General features: G+C 40.2%; 2 protein-coding genes across 2 annotated transcripts; both read right to left on the bottom strand.

The window, feature by feature from the left end:
• Positions 1 to 1535: 1535 nt before the first annotated feature.
• Positions 1536 to 2537, bottom strand: LOC144533766 (trace amine-associated receptor 1-like). The gene has a single exon (XM_078275317.1). It carries the CDS (start codon positions 2535 to 2537, stop codon positions 1536 to 1538), a length of 1002 nt encoding a protein of 333 aa, XP_078131443.1.
• A 6480-nt stretch (positions 2538 to 9017) lies between these two features.
• On the bottom strand, positions 9018 to 10013 carry LOC144533767 (trace amine-associated receptor 1-like). Its single transcript, XM_078275318.1, has one exon. It carries the CDS (start codon positions 10011 to 10013, stop codon positions 9018 to 9020), a length of 996 nt encoding a protein of 331 aa, XP_078131444.1.
• Between the last annotated feature and the right edge of the window lie 5999 nt (positions 10014 to 16012).

Here is a 16012-nt window from a genome sequence, read left to right as displayed (position 1 = left end):
CCCCTTTTTTCCGTGTAGCAGTCACACATCAAGGTAGTATTAGGTGATGTGGCCCGGGTGGAGGAAGCAGGGAGCCCGATTAAGCCTGCTGGGGAAGCCGCTACAGCAAGCAGAACGGCCAGAAAAATGTGCACAACCACCGGCAACAAAACAACATTTTGAAGAGTCTGGGCATTATTCAACATGTGTTTCTGTATGATACGTTTCATCATTTGCATGTATCGTAGACAGCAAGCACTTTGTGGCCAATGATGACTTTTTGGCAAACACCGGTAGCCCACTGCGAAGACAAGACACTCAGCCCGTGCAGCTGCACACAGATCACCGTTATTTTTTCTTCTTTACAGCGTGCTGCGTGTGATGTGACATCTTCTGCGCATGCAGGATGTTTGAAAGACACACATTCATACACACACAGGGGTTCCTCCATTTATAGTAACATACTATTATTGTTATGTGTCTGTATTCTGTTTTAATAATATTTTATTTTATTTTACTTTTTTCTTCACTCTGTGTCCAGTGAAGTACTTTGTAATTTGTTTTGAAAAGTGATATAACAATGTATTATATATATGTACTTTTTGGACTTGAGATATATTGAGATATGTCTCAAAAACCAAGGAACTTTTCATGCAGCCATGGAGTCTATCATTCACAATAAAAAGGTTGAAATGGTCACCTCATATACATGAGGTGATATGATATGCCAAATCTTGATGACCACTTTAAATTCAATGTTAATAGTGAGGTTATTGTGAAAAAGAAGCAACAACGAATTCACTTACTCAGGACACTGAACTCCTTTTCTGTCAGGCCAGTCATTCTCTGTTGTTTTTTATCAATCTGTTATCGAAAGCCTTATGACTTTTTATTTTATCAGCTGGTTTTACACCCTTACAGTGTAAGACAGAACAGTTGTTTTTCCACAGTTTATGGCCTTTTGCCTGTTTACAGCTTACTGTCAGCTCTGTGCATTGCTATGGTTGTTGTACACAAACCAACTAGCCAACAGATTGAACGGCTGGGGTAGAAAAAAAAAGGACAAACACACAAACATTATGAAAGACTTTGATATCAACAGGTTTTTGGAGATGCGCAAACATCAAAATGCCGACCTTTTCAAGGAGGTTGAAGAAATGAAAGAGGGAGACTGTGTTTGCAAGGTCTAACAAATCCACCACCTGTAGAAAACGTTGATTTTCACGGCTGCATGTAAACTGGAATATTAGTGGAGTATTCACTTTCATTAGCCATGTAAACAGCTTAGTTGGAAAATTGGCTTTTTGAATAAGGGCAAAACCCAAAATATGAGGTTAATGCAGTCATTGTGTTAAATGAATGAATTAAATGTCAAACTGTTCTTATATTTACCTTAACATATTATTTTTTTATGCAAAATACCAGTTTATATACAGACATTTTTTCTCAGTGAATGGTATATATTATACTATAGTGGTAAAATATTAATCTTTATTGTTTCAACCTTCACCATAACTCTATAATTAAAATGGTATTTGAACATTCAGACCAACAAGTCAAAGAAGTTTTGAGTTGGCAAAATGTCCCTGAAATATCTTTCCCGAAATGATCATTCTGAAAGCTGATCTGAACCAGCTGTAAAAGAAAGCATAAATGAATGGATTGAGCATTGAATTTAAAAGTGTAAGCCAGTTAAGTGTTTCTATCACAGCAATTGGTGTAACGTTATATGTTAAAGGCTGAAATATGATACAAAGAAAGTAAGGACTCCAACACAACAGAAAAACTCCCAAAACGATAGCCAGAGTTTTGGTAGCCTTTCTCTCATTCTTACTGACAGTTGCTCCAGACTTTTGGCTCTGACATGTTGTGTTCTGGATGCTGCGTGCCTGTTCCTGTGCAACAAGGAAAATCTTTAGGTAGATACTAAGCATTATAATGACTGGGACATAAAAGGAAAATATACACGCTAGAGTGGTTGATATTAGAGCATCAATTAAACAACTTTCTTCACATTTTCCTTGATTAAAACCTGCAATAATGATGCCAATCCCAATCAAAGCAGCAATTCCCCAGCACACCAGGATCATAATCCTAATAATATGATCATTAATTTTACTTTTATAAGCAAGAGGCTTACAAACTGCATAATATCTGTCAATAGAAATACAGCATAAGTTCAAAATTGAAGCTGTGCTCAGTGTAACATCAAAGCTTCCTCGTACTTTACAAAATAAACCCTCATGATACCAACACGAGGTTACGGTAAATGCCATGCTAAAAGGAAAAACTACAACTCCTACAAGCAGGTCAGCCACAGCCAGAGAGAGAATAAGGTAGTTAGTAGGGATGTGGAGTTGTTTGAAGTAAATGATGGAGATTATTACTAGAAAGTTTCCACATATTGTGATAACAGACAATGCGCCAAGGAAAAAATATAATAAAACGCATATTATGGAAGGGTTACTTGTAAATATGTAGGTTGTATTATCTAATTCATAGCAGGGATGTATTTCATTAACAGTGTAAGTCCTGGTGACAGTCACTTCTGGTTCCATGCTTGTAGATTCCTGAAATCAAATTAAATTAAGGAAACTTTGTAAATATTTGGAATATTTAACATCAATGTTTTTAAACTAAAACACTTTTGTAGTTTATTAAGTTTCATATCATATACCTTTGGTTAGCCGACACATCAGTGTGGGTGTGAGTCCTTATTAACTGTGCCACTGTGCAGTACATTTGGACTTATATTACTTGCTTATATTCAAATAATCAATCCCCACCTTACTACCATGAGACGAAGATCTCTTGTCCAATCAGATGGGATACATTGCATTCTGTTCACATGTGATATGAGTAATAATACCATGAGACAAAGGTCTCTTGTCCAATCAGATGGGATAAACTGCATTCTGTTCGCATGTGGTATGAGTAATAATACACTAACTGTATGTGTGTCTGTTTCAATAATTTTAAATTAACTTTCTTTTGTTGAAGAAGTCCACTGTCCATTACGCATGCAAATATTTTATTTCACAACGTTTCGGTCACACAGACCTTCCTTGTGTTGCTGGTAACCTTTGCCTTTTACGACGCACCTGCCCCAAAAAAGAGGTGTGCAAAAGCTTTTGAATCCAATTAACTTTCTTTGGAAGCATTTGTTAATTGACATATTTTTGGTCAAACTTTATCATCCGGTACATTAAAAAGAGATAATATGTCATACTTTGTATCCAATTAAAACCATAACTAGAAATAATGTTGTTTTTCTTAGACAGAAAATTAACAGTTACTGTATACCTTAATGAAATAAGAAACCATACACCTAAATTATGCTGTAACTAGAAACGCATATATTGCTGTATTAAACTCAAAATATACTATATCTAGACAATATATTATACCAAATTACACTATTTATAAACCAAATACCGGTGCTTATTAGAAGAAAAGTACTGGTAATGTCAAACCACGTCGTCACATCTGCCGCAACTTCAGTCCTTTGTGCCTGGAGGCGTGGTGTTTGTAGGTACATATTGTATATATATTATATAGCATCCAGTTCAATTAGAGGCTGTCCCAATCTGCCGTAAGTTTGGCCATACATGCAGTTACATTAGGCTAAGTCCAACATGCAAATGTTTACATTAAATTACCCTTGACACCTGCCCGTCAAGAGCGGGTTAAACAGGAGTTCTGGTTTGGGTTCCCTGGGGTCTTGGGTGCGATAGATTGCACATGTGCAACTATGTGCCCCATCAGAGAACGCTCTGGTGTACGTGAACCGTAAGGGAACCCATTCCATCAATATCCAGGTGATTTGCGATGCAACGTTTAAGGTTACACATGTATTCACCAATTATTCTGGATCAAGCCATGACTCCTTTATATTGGCCAACTCTGACATTCTTGTAGTCTTCCAGGGGGAACCACCCCTGCATTTTCAAAACCAACGAAAGCACGCGCTGTAATAGCTAGACCGTTTGACATGCTGAAAATGGGCTTCAGATGTTTGGATGAGTCAGGGAGAACATTACGATATAGTCCTCAGAAGGTCGGAGCATTTTTCGTGGCATGTTGTGTGTTGCATAACATTGCCATGCATCATGGATGTGTCTTGGACAAAAATGAAGACAGATTACAGGACTTCAGAAGGCGTGATGCTGAACTGCATGTGCCGATGCCAATGAACCCAAATACGCCAGCAGCAGCACAGGAGAGGAGAGATCAACTGGCAGAAGAGCTGCTTCATCTGTAGCCTGGTAAGAAAGCTCAGTTGTTTCTTTAAAAGTGCACACATTGCATTTTACCAATTTTCCATTTTCAATGCGAGCCAGGGGATTCAGTGTGTCTTTATGGTGAAAAAACATCTTTGAACAATATTTACCAAATATTCTTTATTAACATTAGTGATCAGGTAGCCAATATTTAAGCATTTCAACTGTTAATTCATGATTGAATAAAACAATACCAACGATTTAATTCTTAATTTAAAGTGGTGTTGACCTTCTTCCTCCTCGGGTTCGCAGGCGGGAGGACAATGGGACTGGCCACAGGAGGTTCCAGGAGCAGCAGGGCACAGTGTGGTCCTGGTGGACCCGGTGATAGGAGGGGATCTGGTAGATGGAGGAGGTGGTGTTGCAGGAACAAGATGCTCAACTGCGTCAGCGAGCCTTCCCACACTGTCTGCTATGCGCCCAAGGGGCCGCATCAACATCTCCAAGCGGCTCAGGCGGGTGTTGACGTGCCAAACTCTCTGCCTGATGCTGCTCAACTCCCTCGCCAGCATACTAAATCCAGCCTGCTGGACTTCGGGGAATGGATGGTCCTCCTGCCTCATGAGGCTACTGCATCGAGATGTGGGTCGGCTCGCCTCTCCTCCCGACCTCAGTGATGGTTGCTCCACCGTCTCTTCTCCCTCCATAACTACACTCTGCTCCTGCCTACTGGGACCGGCCTCACAAGCTTCTGCCAGCGGAGCTGCATGAAAGTTATATTTAATTTATTGCATGTTTTTGGTAACGTGTTATTGTAAAATAAACAAATTTCCCAAGAAGCCTACATGCTTTGGACACATTGATAGGTCATCATTGCATTACCTTGAACGCCCACCTCTAGCCCCCCAAATCCCTCAATGCTTTCCATACTGAGGGTAGAGGCAGCGATGCCCTCCGCTGACGTCAGCTCGTCGGAGTTTGTAGGTGGTCCTCCTCCTGTTTCCAGTCTGAGCGGTGAGCTTTTGTTTCCCCTGTCTCCTGACGTCATTGTACTGCTTTCTGCATTGTGCGACCGTTTTAGTGATGCCAGAAGAGGAGGACACGCTCACCATAAAATCCCAGGGGGGTCAGAGGAGTCAGGACCCCCCCCCCACCCCATCTAAGGGTTGTCCCCCCCCTAGAAATATCATTAAAACAATGCTGTGTATTGTAAATAACATAATGATGTATACTTCAAATATCTGTGTAAGTAGTAAAACAATACAAACCCCAAAAAATGCTTTTTAAGTTTAGAAACATTTTGAGTTCCCCCTCCCTTGCCTCACAGTGGTTTGGTCCACTGCATGCTGTAGGAGGATCTGTACTAGACTCACAGTCACATCGGGTAGTGACAGGTATTTAGTGAGTAGGCGGTTCAAGGCTGTTTTATTCACATTAAACATCGGATGAAGTAGAAATTATGCTGAGTAATTAATGAATTAGTCATGACAAAATGTTCGCTATGTTAGTGTAATATAATGTAGCCTAGCTTGTTTAATAGCTTGTTGGATAGAAATGCACCCACTACAACTAATGTTACCACGTTGATAAGCCTAATGTTATGTGTGTGAACTGACATTAGGGTTAATATTGAAGATCTACAGTTGTGTTTTGCTCAATATGAAGTTAAGTGGCAGATCAGTTAAATATATATCCTCTGTCCCAGAAGAAACCTAATATTTATGTGGAGAACGCAAGATCATTTCATAATTATAATATGACCGCGTGGTGAACCTATGAACCTAACTCATATTTAGACATCTGACGTTAAAGATTTGTGTTGTTGTTGCTCAGATAAAATGACAGAGAAATGAAAAACAGGCATAAGATCCTTTTTCAGTAGACTTATACCAAAACGCCAAGTAAGTACATTAAGTTCTCATATCAAGACAATTTGGTTATATCTTTATAAGAATGGGTGCTTATGGAAATAATAACATTACTATGTCACTGGCAAAGGAGACAGAAAGAACTGAGGAACATGGAGACCAGGGACAGTCAGGTGTAGAGTCTCAGGTAAGTGTGTTCACTTACCTGAGCTTAGTTCATAATTTTGGAGGTGTGTGGCTGTCAGTGTGAGCAGATGAGCTTTACTAGTGGCTCACTAATTTACATTATGATCAGCTAATTTAACAAGTGTACAAAAGCATTGTATTTCTTTTTGAAAATAAGGGTAACACTTTACAATAAGGTACACAAAATAAGTAATTATATTTTAAGGTATTTTTGTGGCTTGATTGTAAACAACTTAAAAATAAATACATGGTTTTAAAGAAGAATATTTTGGTCAATATAGTCAGCTTTTTCATTGAATCAAGAGAAACACTGAAAAGAAGGGTAATGGTACAGTCTCCATGCTACACTAATGATAGTATTAATGCTTTCCTCTGTGAACACGTCCTCTACGAGTATAATTGGCTGTATTATTTGTGTCCCCTTCAAAAATTGCTCTTCCGAAATGTTATGTTTATTGTCCCCCCCCCCACTGTTAGATCAGATTTACGCCCATGTGGCCAGTGCTCTGTTTTTCTGCTGTGGCCAGTTGGGGAGACGGTGTCCGCACAGCAGACAGAAACAGAGTGGACAAGCTCATCAAGAAGGCCGGCTCGGTGGCAGGGGCTAGAACATTAAATAAACTAGGATCAATACTGACCAACCCTGCACACCCACTTCACCTCCTGAAGTTGATAAACAGCAGCACCTTCAGTCAAAGACTGATTGCACCAATGTGCAAGTCGGAGCGGTATAGGAAACCCTTCATACCAACTGCTATACGACTCTATAATGCACAAAAATAACTTTCCCTTATTTATATTTTTGTATTTTAACTTATAGAGGGTTTTCACCGACATCACGTTCTGGGTGGTAACCTGGATGCATGGCCATATTGGAGGCACTCGGTGTAAACAACTGAATGGAGTAATGGAGTATTGTGCACTTTGGATACTTTAATACTTTATGTCTAAACAACAGAAAAGCTCATCAAAATGCGTCCAAGACGCAAAGGCATGGAAGGACGTGGACCACAAAAAGGCACGATATTTTGAGAAATTACAGTTTATTGGCGGTGCAGATCCCTTCAAGTTGGCTCCCTCTTCTTGGATCCATGGCAACCCGGTGATTCTTTTTTCAGTTGCATATCCCGATATAGTCAACTACATGGTTTTCTCGCCGAGCCCTTACACAGCGGAAGACCTTAAATCCTACAAAAGTTTGGAGGCTTATAACTAGATGGTGTGTGGATGGGTGAGGGAGACGCAGTACCAAGTCATTAACGACCATTGTGTTGTGAAGGCCAAAGTAAGTAATGCAATAACGTCTTTAATCAACCTAACCTTAACTGTATGATATCATTGTGATACTCAAGGTGTAGCCAAATGACTCAATATTATTTTTTTTTCAATTCAAAGACCGAACAAGACAGAGTTTTCCCTCGTAGATCCTGGTTTAGCTTTGCCAACCACAAGCACCTCCTTTCCTCTGATAACTTCTGACGTTCCTCTCCCTGGATTTTAATAACTTTTGGAAGTCGATAATATTCCAAATGTTTTTCTCGGTCTGACCTATTGGTACAACCTAAAACACGGCAATAATTAACCATTTTCCTTAACGCCGTTCGAGATCTACTTCAGTGCCTGTGCTTTGTTGTGATGCGGAGTACCTCCAACATGGCGACTTCAGGTCTGATGACGCGCTGTGAAAACCCTATATTGGTATGGATATATTTTAGTAAATGTGTGGTGTTATGTCTGTCATGAAGCTGCTGTGACACTGTAATTTCCTGCAGAGGATTAATAAAAGGATCTATCTATCTATCTACAAACGCGCCTGACTTTTAAAGGGAAAATGTCATTAAAATAGGTCCCGCTATCTTAATGACGGACAACACGTCAAATTAAACAGAAATCCCCAGGCTTTCTTCAAAAATCACGCCGTTTTGTCAGTTGTTGAGTTAGGGGAGACTTTTTAAACCCAGTTAACACTGTCTACGACAGATTTGTGATCATTTGAGCCCTATCGTAAATTCAGCAAATAAAATACATCAAGTCATTTGTGTCTTTGTTTGAAAAAAAAAAACTTTGTCCTGGCCTGTTACTGTTTGATGGGACGGCTGTGGCTTTGTCTTTCTTATACTTGTATCTATGTCTGTTCAATTACTATTGGCTTTTGTCTATTTGTATTTACCAGGGGCCCGGATAAGAAATAATTTGGGTGCTCTGATCTGGGATGGGTGGGTGGAAATGTTTGTTGTAAATTTATTTAAAAAAAAGTATTAGTCTAAGAACACAACATCTGTCTTATTTTGTGCTTGCCAGCAATTTAAAATTAAAACATTTAACAAGTTGTGGTTGAATAGGGTGACTTCATTTACAATATAGTCATGCACCTCTTTTGGCAGCACTGACGAAATGTAATGCGGAGGTTGAACTGGTCCAGGTTTTTTCCATATTCAGAGCCTCAGCTCTGTAAACCCCAGAGAGGCAGAGCCAGTCCTCACAAAACCTTGCCTGAGGAGGTCTTTTAAAAAACAGCCTTCCATACTAAACTTCAATCAAATCAAAAAAATTTGAAAAAACCTTGTGTGTGTCATGTTGTACCTGTAATTGATTGACACAATTATGTTGTTCAAATTTCTTTTGTTATTAGCCTATTGTTTAAAAGTTGATGAAATCTACTAAAACCTTCACACATGGATTTCAAACTTTTTTTTCTCTGGACTGCTTTCATTTCAATTATAGACATGTCTATTCAACACATATTCAATAGAATAACAGTAAATCAGAGCAGTTTTGAGTTGGTAAAATCATCTTGACTTATTTTCCCAGAAATGATCATTCTGAAAGCTGATCTGAACCAGCTGTAAAAGAAAGCATAAATGAATGGATTGAGCATTGAATTTGACAGTGCAAGCCAGTTAAGTAATTCAATCAAAGGAAGTGACACATAGACATAACTGAAAGAAAGAACGGTAGTACAAAGAAAGAAAGGAAGCCAACAAATCAAAAAGATTCCCATAACGATAGCCAGAGTTTTGGTAGCCTTTCTCTCATTCTTACTGACAGTTGCTCCAGACTTTTGGCTCTGACAGGTTGTGTTCTGGATGCTACGTGCCTGTTTCTGTGCAACAAGGAAAATCTTAAAGTAGATACACAGCATTAGAATGACTGGGAGGTAAAATGAGAAAATAAGTCCAAAAATGTTTGCCATTATATTAATTAAACATGTTGCGGCACATTTTTCTTGGTATATTCCTACAATTATAAAGCTAATTACAATTACGACAGAAGCCCCCCAGCTAACCAAGATCATGATTACAACAACATGATCATTTATTTTAGTTCTATAGGTTAGAGGCTGACACACTGCATAATATCTGTCAATAGAAATACAACACAGGTGCAGAATAGAAGTTGTGCACAGCGATACATCCAAGATGCTCCGTACTTTACAAAATAAATCTTCATAGTACAGACATAATGTTACTGAGAATTCTATGGTGAGAGGAATGACTAAAAAGCCAACAAGCAGGTCAGCCATAGCCAGAGAGAGAATAAGGTAGTTAGTAGGAGTGTGGAGCTGTTTGAAGTAAATGATGGAGATTATTACAAAAAGGTTTCCACATACAGTTACAACAGATAATGAGCCAAGGAAAATATGTAACAATACACATATTCCGGAACGGTTGCTTGTCAGTACGGAAGAGGCATCTATTTTATAGCAGGGATGTATCACAGTAAGATCATTAGTCCTGTTAATGCTGATTTCCATATTCATGCTTGTGTCTTCCTGTAATTCAGCATACATACATTGTAAAATGATATTGAGAAATGTTCAGCTCTAGAACAATATTATGTTCAGTTGCATTAAAGCACAATTCAAACAGTAATTTTCTTTTATAATAGCTCTTAATAAAAGTTCATACCATACCTATTCGTCCCTCTGGGTAGTCTAAACACCAGTATGGATGTCCTTGTTTACTGTGGCACTCTGCAAGACATGGACTTAATATTTACTAGTTCCTATCTAATTAGAATAATTTATACAAACTTCCCTTGCCCAATCAGAGGTAGGATACAGTGGCCTGTAAGATGCCTTACAACAAAAAAAGGTAACAATTTGCTGTGTGTGTGTGTGTGTGTGTGTGTGTGTGTGTGTGTGTGTGTGTGTACATAAATTTAATTTAGTCAACAATGCTAATAGAATTATTGTATAGACACTTATACACTCCCTGATTGAGCTCTATTTTCAGCCTAAATCTTCAGACCATACAAGGATATGGGTTGTTTTTTTTCTTCTACCCTGTAGTAGCCTACAACCGACAGGTTGCATTTTCCATCTTAACAGCTAAACCACAGAACATCGGTCGCGGTTTAAAACGTAACGGTTGTACTTTTAAACACATCTTTAAGGTTGTGAAACATTCTAACTTCTTAGTAAAGTTTATTAAAAAAAAGCTTGTAGTCAGACCTTACTTTACTTTGGTTACGCATGTAAACTCACCGTTTACTTTGATTTTAAAATGGGACACAAACACCAGCCTCCTGGGTGAAAGTCCTGTGCTTGTTTGACCCAGCCACCACCCCAACGGGCCTCTTTATGTGGAAATTTGGCACTGTTATACTTTGTCATCTTACTTCTTTCTTTGCTCCCAACATAATTACTATGGTCACTAGAGGGCGCCACCACTAGAAACGTGAATATTTGTAATTGCTGTTTGAACAAACGACCTATGGGAGCCTTTTATGGGGGAGAACAGTGTCATTGTCTATGGCCCTAAATCAATTTTTTTTCCCAAGCCAAGTATCCCTAAACTTGCACTTCCCCATAGCCTATGGTACAATCTGAAAGAGACTCCACGCCAATAATACAAAAGCTGATTGGCTGCAGTATACAGTGGGGAGAACAAGTATTTGATACACTGCCGATTTTGCAGGTTTTCCCACCTACAAAGCATGTAGAAGTCTGTCATTTTTATCATAAGTACTCTTCAACTGTGAGTGACAAAAATCCAGAAAATCACACTGTATGATTTTTAAGTAATTAATTTGCATTTTATTGCATGACATAAGTATTTGATACATCAGAAAAGCAGAACTTAATATTTGGTACAGAAACCTTTGTTTGCAATTACAGAGATCATACGTTTCCTGTAGTTCTTGACCAGGTTTGCACACACTGCAGCAGGGATTTTGACCCACTCCTCCATACAGACCTCCAGATCCTTCAGGTTTCGGGGTTGTCGCTGGGCAATACGGACTTTCAGCTCCCTCCAAAGATTTTCTATTGGGTTCAGGTCTGGAGACTGGCTAGGCCACTCCAGGACCTTGAGATGCTTCTTACGGAGCCACTCCTTAGTTGCCCTGGTTGTGTGTTTCGGGTCGTTGTCATGCTGGAAGACCCAGCCACGAACCATCTTCAATGCTCTTACTGAGGGAAAGAGGTTGTTGGCCAAGATCTCGCGATACATGGCCCCATCCATTCTCCCCTCAATACGGTGCAGTCGTCCTGTCCCTTTTGCAGAAAAGCATCCCCAAAGAATGATGTTTCCATCTCCATGCTTCATGGTTGGGATGGTGTTCTTGGGGTTGTACTCATCCTTCTTCCTCCAAACATGGCGAGTGGAGTTTAGACCAAAAAGCTCTATTTTTGTCTCATCAGTCCACATGACCTTCTCCCATTCTTCCTCTGGATCATCCAGATTGTCATTGGCAAACTTCAGACAGGCCTGGACATGCACTGGCTTGAGCAGGGGGACCTTGCGTGCGCTGCAGGATTTTAATCCATGACGGCGCAGTGTGTTACTAATGGTTTTCTTTGAGACTGTGGTCCCAGCTCTCTTGAGGTCATTGACCAGGTCCTGTCGTGTAGTTCTGGGCTGATCCCTCACTTTCCTCATGATCATTGATGCCCCACGAGGTGAGATCTTGCATGGAGCCCTAGACCGAGGGAGATTGACCATCATCTTGAACTTCTTCCATTTTCTAATAATTGCGGCAACAGTTGTTGCCTTCTCACCAAGCTGCTTGCCTATTGTCCTGTAGCCCATCCCAGCCTTGTGCAGGTCTATCATTTTATCCCTGATGTCCTTACACAGCTCTCTGGTCTTGGCCATTGTGGAGAGGTTGGAGTCTGTTTGATTGAGTGTGTGGACAGGTGTCTTTTATACAGGTAACGAGTTTAAACAGGTGCAGTTAATAGAGGTAATGAGTGGAGAACAGAAGGGCTTCTTAAAGAAAAACTAACAGGTCTGTGAGAGCCGGAATTCTTACTGGTTGGTAGGTGATCAAATACTTATGTCATACAATCAAATGCAAATTAATAATTTAAAAATCATACAATGTGATTTTCTGTATTTTTGTTTTAGATTCCGTCACTCACAGTTGAAGTGTACCTATGATAAAAATTACAGACAACTATATGCTAGTGGTAAAACCTGCAAAATCGGCAGTGTATCAAATATTTGTTCTCCCCACTGTAAGTTGCATGTTGATCTCAATTGCAGTCGTAATACGGGAATTACATTTGGACTAGCAAAAGAAAGAACTACAACACCACAGAATTGAAAAAACAAACACTGCAACTGAATCCATCTGTTGCAGAGAGGTCAACCTGGACCATTTGCTGATGGATGTACAATGCATCACCATGCATAGGACATTTGTGATGCTGTGCGGTGAGAGAGAGGTGTTGGAAGTTAAATTAATAGAAATTATTAATGGACCAATATAGTATATAATATAGTGGTTCATGGTGTTATAAGAGGGAAATGTGGTGGGAGGTTGGAGGGCTGTAGCCTACTGTCATGCACTCTCATTTATTGTATCCAAGCATATTATGCATTTTAGGAAATAGAGACTGCTTATATATTGTGTGCATTTAGAGAAAATAGAAAAGGTCCTGTGCGTTTTAGAAAATCAAGGCAGATAAATGGAAAATGTGATTGGACGAATTCATCCAATGGGATCGCTTGTTAAGTTAGCTGCACGCAAAATGTTAAAACCAAAATAAATAAAGTTTGAAAAAAAAAAGAAATAAGTTAGCTGCACATAGGAGAGTTACCACAGGTTGACCATAGATGCATGGAGGATTCACAAGTTTTTCCGTTTACTTTAGGCTAGAGTTGGCAGATTTTTTCCTTGTGGTCGTTGATGGATATTGCACAAATGGATACTGCACAGATACCTCTTATTATGGAACTAGCAGCTTTTTCTGCGAGTTGAACTCCCTCTGCATCAACAATGTGCCCTTAGACATCAGCTAGCTTCAGGGTGAGTAAGTGTAAGTGAATATGTACGTGTTTTGTGTATATCACAACAACGTTACATCCAGCCCTTTGCCTAGTAGATTGCTAGCATGCTGGATAACAGCTAAACATACCTCTCTGTCCTCTACCTGATGTGAGCGTTTCAGCGCCCTGTCTCTGCGGCAGATAGCATCGGTAGTGTTAGTACTTGCCGTTGGTCTATCGGTCTGCCCTGTACTGTAGCCTGAAAAATCGATCATTGACGGAATGGCCTCAGGTTTCAGTCTGTTGGACTTCACCCTCACCAGTGACTCTATTGAATCAAAATTACAGGTCTCTAAATAGTCTGTCGCTAAAAAATGGTTGCTACACACTCGAAATCCAGGGGCTGTTGGAGGGCTAGCCAGTTTTAAGGTAGCTAGCCATGAGTTGAGGACTGGTTTCCTTGTCAAAGGTAGCCTGTGGAAATGTATCGTAACCCCAGCTGCCTTAGCCCTATACAATTCATTACTGAAGCCAAGGGCAATGCAGTATGAAACCCCCCCCCCCCCCCAAGACCTGTTGGTTTCCATTTCCTCAGCCATGTCCGTTAGCCTCAGACTGTTTACATTCTATGGCTGCTTATCATGCCTGAATTTACATAATGCCATTTCAAAATTATGTTACAACAAACTTACAAATCCAAATCTATTCTTTAAAGCTATAGTGCGCAGTTTCTGTCGCCCCCATGAGGAATTCTAAGTAATGACAACAACACTGTCAGCGCATCCAAATAAGGCAAGCCTTTGATGATCACGCACCACTCCCACCCCTCCTCCAAACATTTGCTAGTAGCATTTATCCCCTCCAATGTTGCCAACTTAGCAACTTACGGGGAGTGGTGGCCTAGAGGTTAAAGAAACGAGCTTGTGACTGGGAGGTTGTGTTTGGTAGATTATTTCTCTGTGGTAACAATGCTTTTTGGCAATAAATCTTATACCGTTGGAAAGCCTGTTTAGTTCCCTTTCAAATGGTGCCCCTGCTATTGCCAAACAGGTTATTTTGCTGTTGCTATTGACACTTGTTTTGAGCTTCTGGTACCCCCAGGTGCTCCCAATCAGGTGCCTGATTGGCACCAATCCGGAACAGACTGCACGCAGTCAATCTCCGGTCTCATAGGGCTGCCAGGAGTCCTGCCATGACTGCCCTTCACCGTCAGGCCCGTTTGCGCTGGTGTCGGCAACACGTGCACTGGAACCTGAACATGTGGACGAACGTTATGTTCAGTGATGAGTCCAGATTCTGCCTACAGCAATTGTATCATAGTAGGGTCAACGTGTGGAGAAGATGCGGAGAACGCTATGCTGATTGCTGCACCGATAGAGTAACACCTTTTGGTGGAGGCAGTGTGATGATGTGGGACGGCATCTCCCTCACTGGAAAAACGAGGCTTGTCATCATTGGAGGCAATTTCAATGCAGAGAGATATAGAGATGATATTCTGCAACCAGTGGCAATCCCATATCTCCACAGTCTGGGACCCAACTCTATCCTCCAAGATGAGAATACTCGCGAGGGTTTATCAGAGACTACCTCCAGAATGTGGGAGTGGAGAGGATGGAATGCACCATACATTGGGGCTTGCTCCACCACTAGGTCACCCAGGCACCCTAACATTAGCATGCTGACAATAGCATTTAGCTTATAGCACTACTGTGCCTAAGCCTGACACATGAATGTAGACTCTTGCTTTGGCTTGATTGTAGGCTGTGAACTAGGCAGCAGAACTCTATATCTATTCAATAAATAATGACTATTATTTCAGGCTGTCAAACGATTATTTTTTTTTAATCACGATTAATCGCTGAATTTATATATCCATGATTAATTGCATGTTTTATCACATGATTAAAATTCTATTATTTTGCATTTCACAACTGTTTTTAAGTACATATTAACAATGGAAAGCAATTATTACCAGTGTATCTTGATTGGGAATCAAATTAATGCAAAGAAAGTGACTTTATGAACTTGATTTTAAGATTTGTATCTTTGTATATCTTTTGTATGTATTTGTAGACTTTGTTTAATCTAGTCACACATTTGAATCTAGAGTCAATATAGTGTGCAGTAACTCCTAAATAATTTTGATTACTCACTGACGTCCAGTGATCACCTTGCATCACTTTGCAGCAGTTCCAGTTTGGCTGCTTTCTCCGTGTCGTACAGGCCATGTATGCGTGAAACTACTGTCCCCCTCGATGGCAATGTATAAGACGGGTCAGGACATGCCAACCGTAGTCTTTACAATGTGTGTGTCTGCAGTTAGTTGCCACCCATTTTGCAAGAGCTGTAGTAATTTATTTGGATTTGGTTTCATCCACAGGTCGGCAAGTAGCACTCTCCAAAATAGTGCTTTGCCTGAGCCTGCGGCATCAACCTGTCATGCTTAGCTCGTAGGTGGTAGCTCAAGCTTGACGTGCTTCGGTGATATTTTAATTCGGCTTTACAAAATGTGCATATGGCTTTCGACCCGTCCGGGAGTTTTGGA

The sequence above is a fragment of the Sander vitreus genome, chromosome 18 (assembly GCF_031162955.1).
Source record: "Sander vitreus isolate 19-12246 chromosome 18, sanVit1, whole genome shotgun sequence".
Classification (NCBI taxonomy): Eukaryota; Metazoa; Chordata; class Actinopteri; order Perciformes; family Percidae; genus Sander; species Sander vitreus.
This window is presented reverse-complemented; position numbering and strand designations above follow the sequence as displayed.